This window comes from Amblyraja radiata, chromosome 4 (assembly GCF_010909765.2).
Source record: "Amblyraja radiata isolate CabotCenter1 chromosome 4, sAmbRad1.1.pri, whole genome shotgun sequence".
In the NCBI taxonomy this organism is placed as follows: domain Eukaryota; kingdom Metazoa; phylum Chordata; class Chondrichthyes; order Rajiformes; family Rajidae; genus Amblyraja; species Amblyraja radiata.
The window spans coordinates 20415043-20438640 of record NC_045959.1 but is presented as its reverse complement, the minus strand read 5'-3'; the positions used below and the strand labels follow the sequence as shown (position 1 = coordinate 20438640).

The window sequence follows — 23598 nt, the reverse complement described above, 5'->3', positions numbered from 1 at the left end:
TAGGCCATTCGGCCCTTTGAGCCAGCACCGCCATTCAAAGTGATCATGGCTGATCATCCACAATCAGTACCCGGTTCCTGCCTTCTCCACATATCCCTTGATTTTGCTAGCCCTGAGAGCTCTATCCAACTCTCTTTCGAATGTATCCAATGAATCGGCCTCCACTGCCTTCTGAGGCAGAGAATTCCACGAATTCACAACTCTCTGGGTGAAAATGTTTTCCCTCATCTCAGTTCTAAATGGCCTACCCCCTATTCTTAAACTGTGGCCCCTGGTTCTGGAATCCCCCAACATCGGGAACATGTTTCCTGCATCTAACTTGTCCAATCCCTTAATAATTTTATATGTTTCTATAAGATTCCCTCTCGTCCTTCTAAATTTCAGTGAATACAAGCCCAGTTATTCCATTCTTTCATCATATGACAGTCCCGCCATCCCAGGAATTAACCTTATGAACCTATGCTGCACTCCCTCAATAGCAAGAATGTCCTTCCTCAAATTAGAAGACCAAAACTGCACACAATACTCCAAGTGTGGTCTCACTGGGGCTCTGTAGAACTGCAGAAGGACCTCTTGCTCCTATACTGAAATCCTCTTGTTATGAAGGCCATTGGCTTTCTTCATTGCCTGCTGTACCTGCTGCTTACTTTCAGTAACTGATGTACAAGGATACCCAGGTCTCGTTGCACTTCCCCTTTTCCTAATCTGACACCACTCAGATAATAATCTGCATTCTTGTTCTTGCCACCAAAATGGATAACTTCACATTTATCCACATTATACTGCATCTGCCATGCATCTGCCTACTCACCCAACCTATCCAAGTCACCCTGCATCCTCAAAGGATGCTCTTCACAGTTCACACTGCCACCCACCTTTGTGTCATCTGCAAATGTGCTAATGTTACTTTTAATTCTTTCATCTAAATGATTAATATCTATTATAAATGGCTGCAGTCCCAGCACCAAGCCTATCCACGGTTCTCCAGAGATACTGCTTGACCCGTTGAGGTACTCCAACACGTTGTGCCTTATTTTGTAAATCAGCATCTGCAGTTCCTTACAAGTCCATTTTCTCATTTTCTTTCCTGATTGCCAGAGCACAGTTTTGCTTTTTGAATGGCAAAAAATGCCCTGTACACAGGGAGATTTGTAACAGCGTGAGAGTGTGGCCACAGGTAAATGTAAGGTGTCGTCATTTGATTTATTATACGTGTTTGTAAAATAATAAAACAATAAACTGTATCAATGTCCAAAGACCAGAATGTTGTATGCAAGTAAGATGTGTGATTTGCATAGCTGGTTGTACGGGGAACCTAGACATTCATCAGCATGGATCTAGCATTTCAAGCATCACTGCTAGTGGAGTTGTCCTTTACTGATTGGATGCTAAGTCGGGTAACAGGTAAAGGTGGCTGTTGTTATTTCAGTTTGAAACAGCAACCAGCTCATCAGAGGCGCCAGCGGGCGTTCACTAGGGAGGGAATGCACAGGAGGGGGGAGGGGGGGGGGGGGGGTGCGGTGAGGGAGGGAGGAAGGGTTGGGTGGAGGAGGGAGTCACCGTGAACGCCCCGCAACCCCAGGCTTCCCTCTCCCTGGCGCGCGCGCGCGGGAAGGGAATGGAATGGAATGGAATGGTGCGCGCGCTCGATGGGAGGGCGCCGTGCACGCGCGGGAAGTTTCAGGAGGCGCGCGCGCGCGTGCGGGCTGGCGGGTGCACGCCTCCGCCGAAGGTGGGTGTATTTTGCTGCTTTAATTGCTTTTGCAGGAGGGAGGGAGGGAGGGAGTATGTGTGTCTGACACGGGCTCAGCCGCTGGCGGCTCTCCATCACTCACTCACGCACAAGCACACACACACACACTACACACACACACATCAGTGGAGCCCGAGGAAACTCCTTGCCCATCAAGGCAGCGGCAGGGATAGCACCAGCGTTACAGCTCCGTGGGAACTCCAAAAGTGACAGCAACCAGGACTCTGCCAGCCAGCGCTTGCACCAGAATGCAACGGACAGGATACTTTGTCCATCTCTTACAGAGCGGGGTTTTAGCTTGAACATTCCCAGGGCCAGGCAAAGAGAGGGGAAAGTCACTTTATTATCCTCGTCCCTTATCTCCAACGCAGCATGAAATCTGCAGAGGAAGGTAATTATTTTTTTTACTGAACTTGTTAGTCGATTTTGGTTAAACTGTGAGACCGAGACCGTGACAGATTGCCAGCATCTGCAGTTCCTTCTTGAACACCGTGACAGATTTATTGGGGATTGATCAATTGGAACGTTAACATTGTGAATGTATTGAGGACGGGGCAGTTAACGGGAGCTGCAATTTTACATTGAAAATTGGAAGGTTCAAAGTTAGCTTTGATTTAAGAGGGCCCGCGAGGTGTTTACTAGGTGTTTCCAAGGTCTCTGCCAATGGCATAGTGGAGTCTTGTGTTAAATATTGTTGTTTGCCGAGATGTCCTGTCTACACACAGGAAGGTGTGTATATCTCTATTCACTGTTAGTAAACCGATGTGCTGCGAGGTGTGTTTGTGTGACTGTTTGCATGTATTATATGTTGAGTATTATTTTTGTGTTGGTATTACACATCATCACTTTTTGTTCTGCTACTCAATGCAGGCGACACCAATATTTTGAGCAGAGGAGAGAAACATTTCTTCTCTTTCTCTCTGGCAGGAGTGGTGGGGAAAGAGGTGGGGAGAGCCCATCTGAATGGTTTAATTCAATAGTCTGGGCAGCGGCGACCCGTGCCAAAGTACACATTCTAATTCACACCACTTGGCATTTAGTTTAGACGTTGCACGCGTCTCATGATTAATGGGATGTCAACAGGATATACACTAACTGGATTCTCATCACAGATCATATGAAAAATACCCGCGCTACATAAGACCCCCAGAACTTTCAATTCAGCCCCGTTCTTGTTTAATCTCGAACATTATGCAAATAAACGTAGTCGTGTTACCTACCTTTTCATACAATGAGATAGAAGACTATTCACTTAGTATTAGTTTGCATTCAATTTGACCCTCCCCCACCCCCCCTTCCTCCGCTCATATTTTGCATAACCTTTTGATTTAATTTTCCCGTGGAAAAAAAATGAGTGTTTGTATCGAATAAAATTGAGTAGTGTTGAAGATTAAGGAAAGCAAGGGAATATAAAATAAAGTCCAGGTTATGCATGTGGCGCGGTGGATGGGTTTGAATAGGGAATCGACTGCAGAATTACCAGTCATCACTTTGAGATTCAGTAAACAGAAGGGGCGGGATGCGAACCGCATGGCTCTGAAACTAAGCAGCAGCAGCAGCAGCAGCAGCAGCAGCAGCACATCTGCACAACAACCGCTAGTGGTCTCCCGAGCAAAGGGGATCAGTGCAAAGTCCTTGACATTTGTAGCGGTCTCCCAGCAATGGGTGTCCCTGGGAAAATCTAGTGTCAAAAATAAGTAAAAGAAAAAAATGCACGGTTGGAAAAAGGTGGGAGTTAACAATTAGTGACAGACATGTTAGCCCATCTGTGTAAACCTGGTGTGAGCTCGCCGCTGCCACAGCGCTGCCTGTTTGAAATGACAGGGGATGTATCATTGTGACACGTCACTACATCCAAGCACTAACAGCGGAGGGCTTAATTCAAGCTGTAGATGCTGTTTTCCTTGACGTCACTTCAGGAGGGAGTCTCCTTTGCAAAACGTTTTTTCTCTCAAATCAGCAGAAAACGCGATTCAATTTTTAATTTCGATCGTTACTACTGCTTCTAAATGATTGTAGGATTTCTTGCTGGAATACACCTTCAGAAGGAAACAGACGTTCATTAAGCAAAATAATCTCAGCTCCTCAAAAGCCCTTTGTAATACACAGCATCTAAATCATTTCCCCTCCCCAGCCCATACATACACACACACACATACCTTAGAAGCAGTTATTAAGAGGAGATCTGCGCTGGGTTATTTGAGAGACTATTTTTGGGTCTGTCTGTTTTATGAAAGATTCGCGAGGGGTAAATAAATGAATTGCATATTTCTGTACCACCTTTTAGAGCCTGTCTTTGCAAACAACGTAACACTTATCAAATAAAAACAGAAATGCTGAGGGCACTCGGCAGGTTAGAGTCTGTGGAGAGAGAAGCAGTGTTATGTTTCAGTTAAAGTAGTTCTTAAGCTGCAGTCACTGTTGTGATATGGTCACCAGTTGTTTACACTGAAGTAGCACAAACAGGAATGAGGGAAAACATTTAGTCAGGTTCTCCCATTCCCTTATTCAAAATAGATGTGATTTGGTTGTCAGGGGACAGGACCTTGGCTTAGAAAACTGGTACTTCTGACAGTGTGGAACTCTTCTTCAGACTAGTTAGGAAAAAGAGAGATATAGACGATGATTTAAAGAGAAAAAGAACAATGAATGAAAGCCAACATAATCCTTGTATTCAACCAGGTCTCCAAATTCCTGCCAGAAATATCAGTGCCACTGTAAATTCCGTTTCTATATCTTGCATCAGCCAAATGCTTGTGTGAGATTGCAGCAGGGAAGTATGTGGCTTTCAAACTAGTCACATCATCATTCATAAACCTATAGTGACACAGGTGAATGCAGGCTTAAGCAATATTCTTATATTGAAGTACTTCACTCATTTTCCAATGATATCTTACGTGATTTCACTGTGATTTCTGGAGTAACTCAGTGGGACCCATTCCTTCTCTCCAAAGATGCTGTCAGGGTCTTGCTGCACTCTACTCAGAGACGTAAACCACAACTTCACACAATACTCAAAATGCTCTCTCACTAAGACCTTATACATTGCAGTAGGACATACCTGCCTCTGCACTTGTTTTCTTGCTATGAAGGACAGGGACAGCCAGGTCGCATTTCACCTCCCCGTTTCCTCATGTACTGCTGATCAGGTAATAATCTGCCTTCCTATTTCTGACCCAACACAGGTAATCTCATATCAATCAACTTTTAACGCATCTGGCATGCATTCGCTAACTTACTTAACCTGTCCCAATCACACTGCCTCCCTGCATCCTCCTCGTGGCTCAGGTTCTCATCCAGATTTTTGTCATCTATGATCTTGGAGAAACTACATTTACTTCCCTCATTTAAATAATTAATAGATATTGTGAGTAGCGGAGGCTAAAGAGCTGACCCCGCTGTATCACCACTTGTCACCACTTGACATTTGGGAAAGGACTTATTTATTCCTGCTCTTTGTTTTCTGTCTGCTAATCATTTCTCTAACTATGTCAAGACATTACTCCCAAGCTGTTTTGATTTTACACACAAATCTCCCATATGTAGCACTCATTGTTGTAATGTACACAGCAAGCTATTATAGGTATTAGCTTCTTATCATGTGTACCGAGATACAGTGAAACCTCATTTTGCATGTTGTTCAGGCAAATCATACCATACATGACTACAATCAAACCATACACAAGTACCACAGGTCATGCACAACAGAGAAAATAAATAGACTGCAGAATATCGTGTTACAGCTGTACAGAAACTGCAGATAAAAAAAGTGCAAGATCCACATTAAGGTAGATTGCGAGATCAAGACTACATCCATAGCTTGAGATAAGCCCATTCAATAATTTGATAATAGCAGGTGAAGAAGTTGTTCCTGAATCTGGTGGAAGGTGCTCCTAAACATTTGTATCTTCTGCCCGAGCGAGAGCAGAGGGGAAGACTGAGAATGACGGTGTGTGATTATGTTGGCTGCTTTCCAGAGGCATTGTGGTGTAGTTTGAGTCGATAGTGGGGAGACTGGTTTGCATGATAGAATGAACGGTCTGCTCAACTTGCTGCAATTTCTTGAAGTCTTTGGCAGAGCAGTTGCCAAGTTGTGATGCATCAGGATAGGATGCTTTCTATGGTCTGTCCGTAGAAATTAGTAAGTCATTGAAGAGATTCTGAATTTCCTTAGTCTCCTGAGTAAGTGGAGGAGTTGGTGTGTTTCCTTGACCATCGCATCAAAATATGGTTGGACCAGGAAATATTGTTGGTGATATTTATGCCCAAGAACTTGAAGATCTCGACCATCTTCACTTCAGCACCATGGATACACACTGGGGGGTGTATTCTACTCTTCTTCCTGAGGCTGATGCCTAGTTCCTTTTGGTGGGAGAAGTTGTTATCCTGACACCGTGCTACTAAGATATCTATCTCCTTCATGTATTCAGTTTCGTCATTGTTCATGATCATGTCACTAAGGTGGTTTCATTTGTGAACTTCTACATGCTCCAACAAATCAGATTATCATAATGACCTGATAACGGGAGAGAGATTTGTCGGTGGTTGCCAATGCTCAACTCTGATGTAAGAGAAATGGTAATCAGTTGTAATTGTTTCTATTGTCTTCATGGAGTCCTCAATAAGTTAGGACACAGTAGGAGGGCATTCGGCCCATTCTGCCAGCGGTAAAAAAAGTTGCTCAACCTAATACCACCTTTCTGCTGTAGGTTCAGAACCCTGCAGGTTATGTGGTTTCCGTTTCTTCTATGTTCTGATGATTATTTCAAAAAATTCAAAACTGGCCGCGACTAAAAATAGGTTGCCGTTTTAAAAATCGGTAATTTTTTAGACGAAGCCGGTTGCGATGCTAGTTGGAGGTGGTTGCCGGAGGTTGCAGGTAGTGGAAGGTCTTACCTCGTCTTACCAGGTCTTACCTGGAGCGCAAAGTCTCCAGAGGTTTCTGTTCAGGTTTCCTAAGTGGGACAGGGGCATTAGGCACTTCTTAAGTTAACTTTTGAGTCTCTTTCTTTTGAGTTGATTCACATTCTATGTTACCGAATGGATCAAGTATTTTTTGGTGCATTGTATGAGATGTAAATTAATACAGGTACTTGGAAATCAAGAAAAAAAAACAATCTGTCAGGTTGCACGTTGGAAAGAAAAACAGAGTCGCATAAAATGTGAATTAGTTTATAAGATAAAGATGCAAAAGTTAATTTAAGAGAATGTAAATTTTTTTTTTCGTAAGATAGATAAATCATGCAATTAACATGAATGCTGAGTATTTCATCTTCAAATCTCTAGATATCTTTTTATAATATGTATCCCTTGGTGCACTGCAATTCCTTAGAGCCCGGGTGCCTGATCATTTTGGTTCATAGTGTGTAAGCAGTTTAAACTGTTCCCTCCACCTCCCTATGAACTAATTTGTGCAGATTGTTGTAATGAATAAAAATAAATAATACTTATAATTTTGTCTGATTGTCTGCAATTCATTTTTTTGAAATTCATTCCACAGTTGAGATAAGGCAAACATTTTTCATCAACCAGTCAGGATCACAGTAAATGAGGTTCTGAATTCATGCGGCTAAATCTGGACAACATTCAGACATGGGCTAATAAATGACAAATAACATATGTCGCACAAATGTGCCAAGCAATAACGATATCACGAGGGAGGCTAGCCACCTATCCTTGACGTTCAATGGCATTGCAATCTTGAGGCACACCATTGACCAGAAACGCAATTCAATCACCCACATAGATCCTGTGCCGACAAGAGCAGGTAAGAGGCTATATATTGGGCTGGTGGCTAAGGCACCCAAAGACTTCCCACTGCCTACAAAGCACTAACCAGGGGTGTAATGAAATGTGCTCCACTTGTGCAGTTCCAACTCTTTAAAAAGCTTGAAATCAACCTTACCATTCATTCTCTCCACCACTGGTGCATACTCGAACAGCATATCTGAAACCCTTGACCTTCTCCCACCAAAGCAGACAAGAGAACATTTGCATGGGACTATTTCCATGCTCCCCCTGCATTGACTACTATCTTGATTGGGTAATATAACGCAGGGTCTAAATCCTGAAATCTTCTCTTCTCTAACAGCAGAAAAGGAGCACCTTCACCAGGCAGACTGCAATGATTAAAAAACCATTACCAACTACTCGAGCAATTAGGAATGTTAGGCCTGCCAGCTATGTCTAGATCCCAGAAAACTACGACATATATAAAATCATCATGCTGAAATATTAATAACAAGAGTGGAAAAGGTGGGTATTACTGTTGAGGTATAAAGAGAACTTCTTCCATTCTTGAGAATCAGAGAATGTTGAGTATGGTGCTTTAGAGTCTTTCTTTACCTGGGAGTTTATGTTGAGGCCAAATTGAAATTAACATCCAAATTGACATAAACTCACAATCTGGGATATTTGTGATTATCGGCAACCAAATAAATTACTGGAAAGTAGCATGATGATAACTCATGTATGTTTACAGTGACCAATCATGTTGCTCAAGCAAGGTAAACTAATTATTTTCATTTAATATGGGCCTGCTTTACTCCTCCCCCCCCCTCCCCCCCCCCCCCCCCCCCACACACACACACACACACACACACACACACACACACACACACACACACACACACACACACACCTCGTGTTTTGTAGCTGAGGAATCATAGGGGGTTTCAGGTGTTCTTTGCACATTGATGGGCAAAGGAAAATCAAGGTGGTTGCATTTCTGATCAAAATCCATTGACTCTTGGAAATGCATAGATTTGGATATCTTATGTCGAGAGGATGATGATGTCCCAACATAATTTTGGTGTGCTGGCCTTTATAAATCAGAGCATTGAGTATAGAAGTTGGGATGTAATGTTAAAATTGTACAAGGCATTGGTGAGACCAATTCTGGAGTATGGTGTACAATTTTGGTCGCCCAATTATAGGAAGGATGTCAACAAAATAGAGAGAGTACAGAGGAGATTTACTAGAATGTTGCCTGGGTTTCAGCAACTAAGTTACAGAGAAAGGTTGAATAAGTTAGGTCTTTATTCCTTGGAGCGCAGAAGGTTAAGGGGGGACTTGATAGAGGTCATTAAAATGATGAGAGGGATAGACAGAGTTGACATGGATAAGCTTTTCCCATTGAGAGTAGGGAAGATTCAAACAAGAGGACATGACTTCAGAATTAAGGGACAGAAGTTTAGGGGTAACATGAGGGGGAACTTCTTTACTCAGAGAGTGGTAGCTGTGTGGAATGAGCTTCCAGTGGAAGTGGTGGAGGCAGGTTCGATTTTATCATTTAAAAATAAATTGGATAGGTATATAGATGGGAAAGGAATGGAGGGTTATGGTCTGAGTGCAGGTAGGTGGGACCAGGGGAAAATAAGTGTTCGGCACGGACTTGTAGGGCCGAGATGGCCTGTTTCCGTGCTGTAATTGTTATATGGTTACATGGTTATAATTTACAACCAACTTTTGAAATATAATATTGGAAGTGCAACAGCTAATCATGGCTGATAATAACCAGATACTCTATTTTAGATTTTTTGGTTAAACATTAGCTATTCTGCTTTTCTTCACTATAGTGGTGTGGTATCTCTTCCATCCACCTTCGAGACTAGACAGGATGTTGGATTGCATTTTGTTCACACAGTGGCACATTTAACAGTACTCGGTACTACACTACACTAGAAATATCAACTTTATAATTCGATCAGGAGTACACACCTACCTGATTTACCTCTCATAGATTAATGATGGCAAGGTCAGGTTGAGGCTAACTTTGATACTCTAAGCTGAATGACAACTGGATGACTCAAGGGCTTATAGTTGTCAATGTTTATGAGAATACGCTGGAGATAGAAGAGGACAACCTCAAATTCTGAACCTCTTTTGTGCATAGGCCTGATATGAGGATATGCAAAGAGCAGACACATAATCTGTGTGTACTGATTAGGCCAGTGGCTCACAGGAACACCAATGGAAAAGTCTTAGCATGGAAGCAAATGTTATATCCACACTTGTTGCTGAAAGGTTCACAAATAATGAATTGCATTATTCTAGCTTTCTCCCTGTACCACAATTAGTCTGAATGAATCATATTATTCTATCTTTCTCCTCCTACCACAATCATTCTGAATAAGAGTCTCGGCCGAAACATCACCTATCCATGTTCTCCAGAGATGCTGCCTGACTTGTTGACTTACTCCAGCACTTTGTGTCCTTTTTTGTAAGCCAGTATCTGCAGTTTTTTATACTGATCATTAAGTCTGGTATTGAGTGGGAACAATAGACTCCCATTGAGATTCATATTGCAGTCATATTTTTAATCTTAGGAAACAGAATATTGCCATTTTGTGTCTAAAAGTATATTTATTTGTCAGCAGCAATGATATGCAGTCGTTTTGTTTACACCAACACTACACTTACAATATATAGACCAATCTTAATCTAATAATGGGGAACAACTTGTTTTGAGAAGTGCAAATTCCAGAAGACTAAATCCTATCCCCTTTGTAATGTAGAATGTAGTACAGTAAGTACACTGCTAGAACGGGCCTTTCGGCCCATGAAGCCTGTGTCAACTGTGATGCCAAATAAAACAAACCCTATCTGCCTGAACATGATCCATTAAACAAACCAAACCTGCCACAATTCCCAGCATTTACACGTGCATCTAAATGCCTCCTTGATGTCATTCTTATATCTGCTTCTATCACCATCCTTGGCAGTGGTATATGTGAAAATAAAACTTGCCTCACAGATCTAATTTCAACCACACTCCACCCCCTCACTGCATCTTAAAGCTATGCCCTTTAGTATTTTCTTCAGACTTTAACAACTGATTACTTTATCAGTGTTAAACCTTGGTACTAATCCTTACGCACTATGCAATACCTGGAATACATTTTCTGTGTGGTTGGCTTGTACAATAATGTTAACCAGACCAGGGCCACTTAGATAGCACAATGGATGAACAACACAGAACAATGACATGTATGCACACTTCATGTGTGACAACGGAAATCTTTTTTTTGTGGTTTGGCGTTCAATTGTTAATGAGAAATTGTTAAGGAGAAAAGTAAATATAATATTTGCTTCTATAGCTAAGGGGGAGACCACAGTGCCGTATTCAGCTTTGGTTACTATATTGCAGAAAGGTTGTCGCTTTGTTGTAATGGAGAAACTTGTACGTGACTAAGATCCTGAGTGCTAAATCCTCTGGAACTATGCTCCTGGCTTGGTCACCCACGGTGGACTTGTCAAAGGGGAGGTCACTCGCTGACAAAGAGGACCTCAACGGTGATCAGGTGGAGGCTGGCGGCTGGCCAGTCGGCAGAACTCTGCAACAGCTGAGAAGGTGGAAGAAGGAGACAGCAAGAAGAGACTCAAGTTAGTCAAGTTTATTCGTCACATGCATCAACCAAGGTACAGTGAAATGAATTTGCCATGCAGCGATACAGTAAAAAAAAGAACACACAATACACAATAGAATCCAACACAAACATCCACCATAGCATTCTTCACTGTGATGGAAGGCAACAAAGTTCAGCCAGTCCTCCTCCCTTGTTCATCCGTGGTCGGGGTCATAAACTCCCTGTAGTCGCCGCTACGGATGGCTGGATGTACAGGCCCTCTCGTCGGGATGATTGAAACTCCGACGTCGGGACGGTCGAACACACTCCGTGGCTTGGAGTGCCACTTTCCTACCGGAGACCGCGGCTTCAGGATGTTACAAGCCGCAGGCCGGCGGTCGGAGCTCTTCTCCGGCGATCCCCGGCAGCGATCCATCTCTGCTATGGAGAAGCAGAAAATGAGTGACACTAAATAGAAATCTTTAAGATTGCTGACGGTAGAGGAAGATTTTCTCCCAGGGTTTGAGGATCACAAAGTTAAGGCAATAATGGCATATGGAGGTGAAATGAGTTGCCTTCAGTGTTAAGTTAGTGTTCAACTTAATAAAGCACTGAGGAGTGCCAGCAAAACTGTTAAGGGGAGTTAGTGCTAGGAGCTGCCAAAGATATCTAACAAAGCCATTATAGAAACATAGAAAAATAGGTGCAGGAGCAGGCCATTCAGCCCTTCGAGCCAGCACCGTCATTCAATGTGATCATGGCTGGTCATCCAAAATCAGTACCCCATTCCTGCTTTTTCCCCATATCCCTTGATTCCTTTAGCCCGAAGAGCTAAATTCTCTCTTCAAAACATCCAGTGAATTGGCCTCCACTGCCTTCTGAATTGGCCTCCACCACAGATTCACAACTCTCTGGGTGAAGAGGTTTTTCCTCATCTCAGTCCTAAATAGCCTACCCTTTATTCTTAAACTGTGACCCCTGGCTCTGGACTCCCCCAACATCGGGAACATTTTTTCTGTCTAGCCTGTCCAATCCTTTAAGAATTTTATATGTTTCTATACGATTCCCACTCATCCTTCTAAATTCCAGTAAATACAAGCCCAGTCGACACATTATTTCATCATATGTCAGTCCCGCCATCCCGGGAATTAACCCGGTGAACCTACGCTGCACTCCCTCAATAGCAAGAATGTCCTTCCTCAAATTAGGAGACCAAAATTGCACACAATACTTCAGATGCGGTCTCACCAGGGCCCTATACAACTGCAGTAGGACCTCCTTGCTCCTAAACTCAAATCCTCTTGCAATGAAGGGCAACATGTCATTAGCTTTCTTCAATGCCTGCTGTACCTGCATGCTTACTTTCAGTGACTGATGCACAAGCACACGCAGGTCTCGTTGCACCTCCCTTTTCCTAATCTGACATCATTCAGATAATAATCTGCCTTCCTGTTCTTGACTCACATTTATCTACATTATACTGCATCTGCCATGCATCTGCCCACTCACCCAATCTATCCAAGTAACCATGCTGCCTCATTGAATCATCATCGCAGCCCCACACTGCCACCCAGCTTTGTGTCATCGACAAACTTGGAGATGTCATATTTAATTCCCTCATCTAAATCGTTAATATAGATCGTAAATAACTGGGGTCCCAGCAGCAAGCCTTGCGGCACCCCACTAGTCACTGCCTGCCATTCTGAAAAGGACCCGTTAATTCCTTCTCTTTGCTTCCTGTCTGCCAACCACTTTTCTATCCATGTCAATACCCTACCCCCAATACCATGTGCTCTAATTTTGCACACTAATCTCTTCTGTGGGACCTTGTCAAAGGCGTTTTGATCGTCCAGATACACTACATCCACTGGCTCTCCCTTATCCATTCTACTTGTTACATCCTCAAAGAATTCCAGAAGATTAGTCAAGCATGATTTCCCCTTCATAAATCCATGCTGGCTTTTGACCGATCCCATCACTGCTTTCCAAATGCACTGCAACAACATCTTTAACAATCGACTGAAACAGCTTCCCCACTGCCGATGTGAGGCTAACTGGTCTATAATTCCCCGTTTTCTCTCTCCCTCCTTTCTTAAAAAGTGGGGTTACATTGGCAACCCTTCAGTCCACAGAAACTGATCCAGTCGAGAGAACATTGGTAAATGATCACCAATGCATCCACGATTTCTCGGGCCACCTCCTTGAGTACTCTGGGATGCAGGCCATCAGGCCCTGGGGATTTATCAGCCTTCATTCCCAACAGTTTACCCAACACCATTTCCTGACTAATGTGGATTCCCTTCAGTTCCTCCCTCCCACTAGATCCTCGGTCCCCTAGTATTTCTGGGAGATTGTTTGTGACTTCCTTAGTGAAGCTGAACCAAAGTACTTGTTTAACTGAGCTACACAGAATTGCTGGAGAAACTCAGCGGGTGCAGCAGCATCTATGGAGCGAAGGAAATAGGCGACGTTTCGGACCGAAACCCTTCTTCAGACTTGTTTAACTGTTCTGCCATTTCTTTGTTTCCCGTTATAAATTCACCTGCCTCTGATTGTAAGGGACCTACATTTATCTTCACTAATCTTTTCCTTTTTACACATCTAAAGAAGCGTTTATAGTTAGTTTTTATATTCCCCGCATTCTTTCTTTCATGCTCTTTATTTCCCCTCTTAATTAACCCCTTTGTCCTCCTCTGTTGAGTTATAAATTTCTCTCCGTCCTCCAGTTTGCTGCTTCCTCTGGCCAATTTATATGCCTTTTCCTTGGATTTCACACTATCCTTGATTTCCCTCGTTAGACACGGTTGAGCCGCCTTCCCCATTTTATTTTTTCGCCAGACAGGGATGAACAATTTCTGGAGTTCATCCATGCGGTCTTTAAATCTTTGCCATTGCATCTCCACCGTCAACCCTTTAAGTATAATTTGCCCGTCATCCTAGCCAATTCCCGTCTCATACCTTCCAAGTCTCTTCTTTAAGTTCAGGACCCTAGTCTCTGAATTAGTCTGTGTCACTTTCCATCCTAATGCAGAATTCCGCCATATTATGGTCACTGTTGCCCAAGGGGCTTTGCACAACAAGATCGCTAACTAATCCTTCCTCATTACACAATACTCAGTCTAGGATGACCTGTCCTCCAGTCAGTTCCTCTACATATTAGTTTAAAAAACCATCCTGTATACATTCCAGGAAATCCTCCTCCTCAATGCTGCTACCAATTTGGTTGGCCCAATCTATATGTAGATTAAAGTCACCCATGATACCTGCTGTACCTATGCTACACGCATCCCTAATTTCCTGCTTGGTCCTATCCCCAACCTCCCTACAGCTGTTTAGTGGTCTGTGTACAACTCCAACAAGCGTTTTCTGCCCTTGGCAATTTCGCAGTTCTACCCATACCGATTCTACAGCATCCAAGCTAATGTCTCTCCTTGCTATTGCATGAATCTCCTCTTTAACCTGCAATGCCACACCACCTCCTCTTCGTTTCTGTCTATCCTTCCTGAATATCGAATACCCCTGCGTGTTTATCTCCCAGCCTTGGTCACCCTGGAGCCATGTCTCCGTAATTGCAACTGTATCATATTCCTTAACTACTAACTGCACATTCAATTCATCCACCTTATTACGAATGCTCCTCGCATTAAGGCACAAAGCTTTCAGCTTTGTTTTTCTTATCTCCCTTCTACCTTTTGCATCTGTCCTTTCATGTCCTTCTGCTTGCATTGTTTCTCATCCACCTGCCCTGTTAGCTTAACCGTGACCTTTCCTACACTCTCCTGTTAACTGCATGCATACGCTTCCACGTTGTTGACTCCACCGCTCCACGCTTTAGTTTGAACCCGATTAATAAATTAGATGTTATTTATAAATTAGATGTTAGAGGGCTATTAGGAAGATAAATCTTAGCAGATTTAAAGATTGCATTAAGTGGTGGAATTTTACTGCCAAAAAATGTATTTGTCACTGTTTGAATGAGGGCAATGTTATCAAGGTCAGTATTTATTCCCCATCCCTATCTGCCCATGTCAAGGTGTAATGACCACTTATTGATCCACTGCTGTCCTTGTGGTAAATGTACTTCTATATTGCTATTGAGTTAAGAGTTACAACATTTTAGAAATATTTGATGTTAGGTCAAAGGAAACAACCGGTACTTGAAGACTTTTTGGAGGCAGAAATTAACTATTTAATTATCGGAGGAGCCAGAGGGTTATACAGCATGGAAACAGGCCTTTCGACCCAATTCATTCATGCTAAAAAGTTTATCTTGGCTGTTCCCATTTGCCTGCATTTGGTTCATATCATTTTAAACCTTTTCTACTCATGTAAAACAAAGTGCTGGAGTAACTCCGCAGGCCAGCAGCATCTGTGGAGGGAATGGATAGGTGAAGTTTCGGGTTGGCACCCTCATTCAGGCTGACTAGTACGGAGAAAAAGGAGGCAAAGAGGTGGGGACGGGAAGAAGCTTGGCATTCCATTGGTGGATACAGGTGAGTGGGGGGAGTGGCGGGACTGACAGATGGGTGAACAAGAACTAGAGATGAAAGTAAAAGGGTGCCAGATAGGGTGGGGATAGGTTGAGATATATGTGCACAGCGGGGTGTTTTTCTTGCCTATAGGGGGGTTGCATGTAAGGTCATCGAGTCAAAGGGTGTGACGCATGGAGCAGCTCACTCCATGTGGAGGACATGGCGGCCTCGGTATACACTGTTAACACACGAAACGTGTACTTTCCTGTTAAAAACCGACGAAATGATCATTTTTTTGCGCTGTAAATAATTGTGGGTGCCGTCATTGAAAGTGGGAAGGCATCATGTTTACACTGGTGTTATCTCATGGTCTGGTGTCTTTTACAATCCGCGACTAATAGCCGCATTCATTGTTGTGTCCAGAGAGACAACACCATCTCGATAAGCCTTCACTAAATAAAGTGAACTCAAAGTCAGAGCAATTTGATTGCAATATTGTGGGGTTATTTTTTTAGGTGACTGAGTGCCCTGAACCAAGTGCTCTAGTATCTTTGCTCTGAACTCAAGCACCAAGGTGTAAGCGGCCGAAGGAGAGCATCCCTCGGGACAGCCCCCGGGGTCAGCACTGTCCGGCCACGACCACTCTCCGCCCCGTCTCCCCCTGTGGGCCACACTGTCTGGGGCTGCGGGTTGGCAGCGCCCACACACGGGGCCGGTTGAAGCGGGGCCGGGTAGAGCGGGGCCGGGTGAGGTGGGGCCGCGGCTCTGGGCAACGTCAGCTGCAGCAAAGTTGGGGACAGTCTGCTCTCTCCGCTCACCCAGAGTCACTGACCTCGCTGCTCCGACACCCTGACCTCTTCTCCCCCCCTCCTCCCCCCCCAACCCCAGCCGCGGGGATAGGTGGCCTGTGGTCCGCGATGGTGCAACCAGTCCAGATGCCGGGCCAGAAGAAGGGCCCGCTGTGCTGGCAGCCATAGTAAATACTTACCTGCAGTTCATCGCGTGTACTCCAGTTGGCGTTGTGTGGCAACAGTACAGGTCACGGGTCATGACCTCGACTGCCGTGCAATCTCCCTATGGCGTGCACAGCCTAAAGTTGTAGGTCAACTTGTTTTATTCGATCTAATTGTTTGTGCATTCGAGCTGATTGCATTAGTCGAAACAGGGTGGATCACATGAAGGTTGCAATCTCCCACCTCTGCACAGCGGGGTGGGAGAGAGGCACAAGTAAAACAAAGGTGGACGGGGTTATTTAAAATTGATGTATTCAATGGTCTTTTTTTTAATTTCAAAATAGACTTTATTCAAATAATATATATAGGGAGGTTGCACGGCAGTCGGGTCACGACCCTTGACCCATACTGTTGCCACGCAACGCCAACTGGAGTACACGCGATGAACTGCAGGTAAGCACTTACCATTGTTTCCAGCGTAGCGGGCAAGTTAAAAACCGCCAAAATGCTCCATTTTTGCGCTGTAAATAATTATGGAAATCGGGGCAAGTGTGAAAGACATTTATCCTACTTCAGAATTCCAAAAGTGAGGAGAAATGACAGTGGAGAGAAGCGGCAGCTGAAGGGACAACACCAACTAAAGTGCTTGGCGAACATTGGCCGTGCAGTTATCGGGATTGAAAATATTGGGAATTATTGCTTTTGCTCACTACATTTCATCAACAGTAAGACATTATTTGTGTTTTTTCTTGATTCCTTTGGTATCTAAAAAGTTTCAGAAGTGATAAATCTCTCTGTAAAATTTTAAAATCGCCCATGGTTCTCAAGTGGGTTTTTACATACAAAAAGGAAACGCTTCTGAAGCAAAATTTATCATTAAAAAAAATCACAAACCATACGTGGATTTTGAATTACGTTTTACTCGGAGGAAGCCAAGGAATGGCATAATTGTTAGCTGTTAATTGGACATAACCAACCTCAGCAAATTGACAATATCCTATTGAAAGAGAGTGGGCGTTTAAGCTGTCAAGATGTTTTATTATTTGCCAACATATACATAATTATATAAAACTTACTTTTCCACGCACTATTGGTAGGTCTGGAGAATGTTTTTAAATGATAAATTTAGCTTCTGAAGAGTTTTATTTTTGCATGTAAAACCCCACTTCAGAACCATAGGCGATTTTAAAATTTTACAGCCAGATTTATCACTTCTGAAACTTTTTAGATACCAAAGGAATCAAGAAAAAAACACAAATAATGCCTTACTGTTGGTGAAATGTAGTGAGCAAACGCGATAATTCCCAATATTTTCTATCTCGATAACTGCACGGCCAATGTTGTAAACTACCCAAGCGGAATATGAGGTGTTGTTTCTCTAGTTTGCGTGTGGCCTCACTCTGGCAAGTACATGTTTATACCAGACTGTCCACCTATCTGCAAATATTTCTACGGCTTCGTCTGTGGCAACACGTTCCCACCATTCTGTCCGAAATAGTTGCAAATCATGTTCCTCCAAAATCTTTCCCCTCTCGCCTTAAACGTGTACCCCTGATTTAAGAGCCGCGAATGGAAGTGAATTCATGAGTCAATATCACCCTTTCTGACATTACGGAGGGGAGAAGGCTATTTTAGGTATCTGGACGATGCTTTGGGTGCATTTTCAAATCTGTTTTAGTGTAGTTTACACTCCACGACCCGCATGGTTATGAAATGATCATTTTTATGTTGGAGAATTTCAGGTCGTATTTTTATTAAATACGTACGACCCAAATGCTAGTTGGCTCAATTCCACTGAGATGTACGCCGTGTGGGGGCAAAGGGCGGAGAGTTACTGAAGACAACCGCCACAATAACTAAGTGACATTGCAGGCGCATATACTCGGGCAAGTCACACTCTGCATGTATGCATGACATCTGTCTTGAAAACCGGAAACCGAGTGTGAGTGCGATTAGAGGAAATTCACTGCTGAAATAGACAGGAAAGGCTGCAGCAACAAGCGAGGTCGTTATTGAATTGCCCACCCTGGAGAGATCGGTTGCAGCGGGACAGTTGGGTGAATACAAGTCGAAGGGTGCAGGAAGCAGGGCATCTAGCTTGGTGTGGTTTACCGGAGGCTGCAAGCCCAGTTGGCCGCCGCGCTCAGCTGCGTCTTGCGGGAACCATCGTTGGCTTCTGTACTCCCTCCAACCCGTACCCCCACCCCCCATCCCCGCACCCCAATGACTTCTCTGTGCGAGGACGAGGAAGAGTTTGACTTCGACATTCTCTTCGAGTTTAACCAGCGCGATGCTGCCTCCAGCGCTGCGGGAGGAGGTTTGTACAGGTGGCTTACGCCGCCTCCTCAGTTTGAGCTATTTTGGTTATATCTTGACTTGTTTTGCCTGTCAGTCAGCATATATTCCTGCCCTATCTCATCTGATGATGAAACGCTCAACCATTCCTTTGTTGCTGTTTACTTGACTATTCCAATGCACTCTTAATAGTCCCTCAATCTCTAAACTACGCTCGAAGTATTCATACTCCACACTCGAATTACTCACTCTCTGCATTCAACACAAATTACTCACTTTCTCTACTATACTTTACCCACTTGAATCATTCATTCTGTACCGTCAACTCTCAGCACTTGAATTGTTCACAATCTGCGACCCAGTCTCTGCACTTGAGATCTTTGCAATCCTGTTGTAAATGAAATGATGTTAATTCCTGATCACCGACGTCTGACCATCTCTCAACTGAGCAATGCCTCGGTTTTAAAGTTTGCACACTTCTCTCACTACTTTTTCTTTCTGCTCCAGCCCCACATCCTTCTGAGAACTCGGAGAAAGTTTTTTGCATCGGTCTTCACAGTGAAAGACACCAGCAACGTTGCCCGAAATTCAAGAGAGTCCAGGGGTGGAAGTTAGTGAAGTGGCTATCACTAAGGAGAAAGTACTTGGGAAGCTGAAAGGTCTGAAGGACCGGATGGACTGCACCCAGGGTTCTGAAAGAAGTGGCTTTAGAGATTGGTTGTGATCTTTTAAGAGTCGGGTGGTTCCAGAAGATTTGAAAATTGCAAATATTACTCTGCTGTTCAACAAGAGAGAGAAGCAGAGGAGTGGAAACTATAGTTGGCTAGCCTGACTTCAGTGGTTGGTATGATTTTAGAGCCCATTATAAAGGATGAGGTTTCTGAGGACTTCGAAGCACAAGATAAAATAGGCCGAAGTCAGCATGGCTTTGTGAAAAGGAGATCTTGCCTGATGAATCTGTTGGAATTCTTTGAGGAAGTAAATAGCATGTTACCTGGATTTTCAGGCCTTTGATAAGGTGCCACACGAGTCTGCTAAAGAAGATGAGAGCCCATGGTATCAGTGGGAAGATACTAGTGTGGATAACAGGTTGGCTGGATGGCAGAAGACAAGAATGGCAATAAAGGGGGCTTTTACTGGTTGGCTGCCAGTGACTAAGAGTGTTCCGCAGGGGTCTGTGCTGTGGCCCCTCTTCACGATGTATATCAACGATTTGGATGAGGGAATTGAAGGCTTTGTGGCCAAGTTTGCATGTGATACAAAGATAGGTGGAGGGCAGGTAGAGTAGAGAAAGAAGGGACTCTGTAGAAGGGACAGGTTGGGAGAGTGGGGTAAGAAGTGGCAGATGGAATACAGCATAACCAAATGTGGTGTCGTGCATTTTGGTATTAGGAATAAAGGCGTAGGCGATTTTCTAAATGTGATGAGAATTCAAAAATCAGAAGAACCGCGGGGATGTAATGCTGAGGCTTTATAAGATGTCAGACTGTACTTGGAGTATTGTGAGCAGTTTTGGGTCCCATATCTAAAAAAGGATGTGCTTGCATTGGAGAGGGTCCAGAGGAGGCTTACAAGAATGATCCCAGGAATGATTGGGTTAACATATGATGAGCGTTTGAAAGCACTGGGCCTGTTCTCCCTGGAGTTTAAAAATATGAGGTGGTATAAAAAGAGACTAGGCTTGTATTCACTGGAATTTAGAAGGGTGAGTGGGTTCTTACAGAAACATATAAAATTATAAAAGGACTGGACAAGCTAGATGCAGGAAAAATGTTCCCAATGTTGGGCGAGTCCAGAACCAGGGGCCACAGTCTTAGAATAAAGGGAAGGTCATTTAAGACTGAGGTGAGAAAACACGTTTTCACCCAGAGAGTTGTGAATTTATGGAATTCCCTGCCACAGAGGGCAGTGGAGGACAAGTCACTGGATGGATTTAAGAGAGAGTTAGATAGAGCTCTAGGGGCTAGTGGAGGGGACAATTGATAGGGGACAATCAGCCATGATCACAATGAATGGCGGTGCTGGCTCGAAGGGCCAAATGGCCTCCTCCTGCACCTATTTTCTATGTTTCTATGTTTTTATGAGGGGGAACTCATTGAAACTTATCGAATAGTGAAAGGCCAGGATAGAATGAATGTGGAATGGATGTTTCCACCAGTGGGAGAGTCTAGGGTCAAAGACCATAGCCTCAGAATAAAAGAAAGTACCTTTAGAAAGCAGATGAGGAGGAATTTCTTCAGTCAGAGTGTGGTGAATCTGTGGAATTCATCAGCACAGATGGCTGTGCAGGCCAAGCCAATGGATATTTTTAAGGCAAAGATTGTGAAACGCTTGATTTGTAAGGGTGCCAAGGATTATGGGGAGAAGGCAGGACAATGGGGTTTGGAAAGATAGATCAACAATGATTCTGTCTTCTTACTCGCCCAGTGCTTTCATTTACCTGAGCCTTAAGCTCTAGAATTCCCCTGTACACCAAGTGATTGCTCCAATATCTCCTCATCTGGTTGGGAGTCTAACTTTGCTCAACACCATGCCTTGAAAAGTTTTACCATGTGAGAGATGCTCTAAAAATGGAAGTGGTTTAAGCCTCTCTAATAACACTGACCTTTATGACTTTGTTTGTTAAAGAGTAGGGAATAAAGGAAAAAAATAGCATTCAGAGTTAAGGGTTGCTATATTGGTTCCATCAACAAACATTCTACCTGGTATATTAAAGTAAATACCGAAGGTGGGTGTAAAATCCCATTCCTACAGAGATTTAAAAGCATGCCTGTCTACTATTCTGTGATGGAGCACAACACTTTCTACACCATTGATTTCCTGTTTCTCTTTTATTCACAGTGGAACTGTGGTCACATTTCTACTTATAACACTCTTCAATGATTGGGGAGAATGGGCAATAGCCCTTCCTCCCCACCCCCATCTCCCACCCACTTGTGTCACTCCCACACCACTACCATGCCTCACACTGCACACAGCGATCAAAATAATTTAAGGGCTTCAAACACGTGTTAAAACTGCAAGGAGTTCACAAGTCCCTTTACAAACTGCTGAAGGGATGTGTTGGAGCTGTCGCAACAAACAGATATATTGTAAAGGATCTAATAATGTCGGGTGATATTGTTTCCCATGTTGTCTGCTGAGAGTAAGTTATCATTTATAATACCGGGGAACGGTCCTGATAGTACCAGTCATGACACTATTACACATTTTTGGTGTTAAATGGAGAATAATGACAGAAACACAGTAAGATGACATCACAATCACCATGGTTTGTTTTTTTCTGCTCAGTGATCGCTGTTTAGCTGGATGAGAGAAAAGCACAAACATGCAAGTGCTGAAAATGTGTAACAAAATAAAATGCTGGAAACATTCATCAGGTCAAACAGCAGCTGTGGGAAGGGGAACTGTTCAGGTCGATAAGCTTGCATCAGAACCAGAAATCTTATCTTCAACCTGGGGCATTCACCCTATTCCCTACTGACCTGACCAGTTCACTGTTTCCAGCATTCTTTTGTTTTACTTAAATGTCTTTAGCTGGATGAAACTCTGCTTACAATAACAGTTAGTTTAAGCATTGGTTAAACCTCAGGATACTAGGGCCTCTTAACCTCCCACTCGTTCATGTAAAACAGACTGTGATCCTGTGATAGTTTCAAATCGCACCCCATGATCACCACAAGAGCTGTCTCAGAAGAATCAACCACTTTCCTCTGCCCCCCCCCCCCCCCCCACCAGTCCACATCCACCCACTAGTGGCACTCCCTCTGAACATTCACACGCACTATCGTTTGATTGCAGCTCTCTGCATGCAGGCATTTCTGGTTGTTTGAGCTGGCACACACCAAAACAATCTACTTTAAGGATAAGGGGGGAATCTTTTAGGACCGAGATGAGAAAAACATTTTTCACACAGAGAGTGGTGAATCTCTGGAATTTTCTGCCATAGAAGGTAGTTGAGGCCAGTTCATTGGCTATATTTAAGAGGGAGTTAGATGTGGCCCTTGTGGCTAAAGGGATCAAGGGGTACGGAGAGAAGGCAGGTACGGGATACTGAGTTGGATGATCAGCCATGATCATATTGAATGGCAGTGCAGGCTCGAAGGGCCGAATGGCCTACTCCTGCACCTATTTTCTATGTTTCTATGTTTCTACTGCGCACTAACTTCGATTTGTCCCCCTATTATAATACATCAGGGTGAAAATACTTGTCCTCACTTACCGATACATCCACCATTTCTTCCTCTATTTCTATAACCTCCTTTAACTGCACATATTAGGATTCCTACTTTGCTCTGGTGATTCACCTCCCTTCCACTCCTTACTTTTGCCGTCCAACTTTCTGCTTTCTCCCGTTTTGCAAATCACATGCCACAAACACTCATCTCATATAAACATATAAACATAAAAAATAGGTGCAGGAGGAGGCCATTCGGCCCTTCGAGCCAGCACCGCCATTCATTGTGATCATGGCTGATCGTCCCCAATGAATAACCCGTGCCTGCCTTCTCCCCAAAAAGGTGAGCAGCTCCTTCGAGCCAGAAATGAACCAGTGACTTTATTGACAGCTTTACTGGCTCCCCTTTGTTCATGTTCTGTTGATTGTTTTGTGCCTCTGTAACATAATTTTGGATGGTTGATTATGTAGAAGAGTTTTATAATTGTAGTTGTATGATACAGACAACGTAGCTTTTGAGATGGATTTTGTCACTGAAGCCTTAAACCGGGATGTAAACCAGAATTTATTGAATGAAACGCCGTTAAAAAAAAAATGATAT

At 43.6% G+C, this 23598-nt stretch overlaps 1 protein-coding gene across 3 annotated transcripts in view; it reads left to right on the top strand.

Annotated features, from left to right (window-relative positions):
* Positions 1 to 1696: 1696 nt before the first annotated feature.
* The window catches only part of nfatc1 (nuclear factor of activated T cells 1), a 261410-nt gene continuing 239508 nt past the window's right edge, over positions 1697 to 23598 (top strand). For all 3 annotated transcript variants that reach the window (XM_033019054.1, XM_033019055.1, XM_033019053.1), the window contains exon 1: positions 1697 to 2144. In XM_033019054.1, coding sequence (XP_032874945.1) covers positions 2126 to 2144 — 19 coding nt within the window. In that variant the 5' untranslated portion in view covers positions 1697 to 2125. The remainder of the gene's footprint in view (positions 2145 to 23598) is intronic.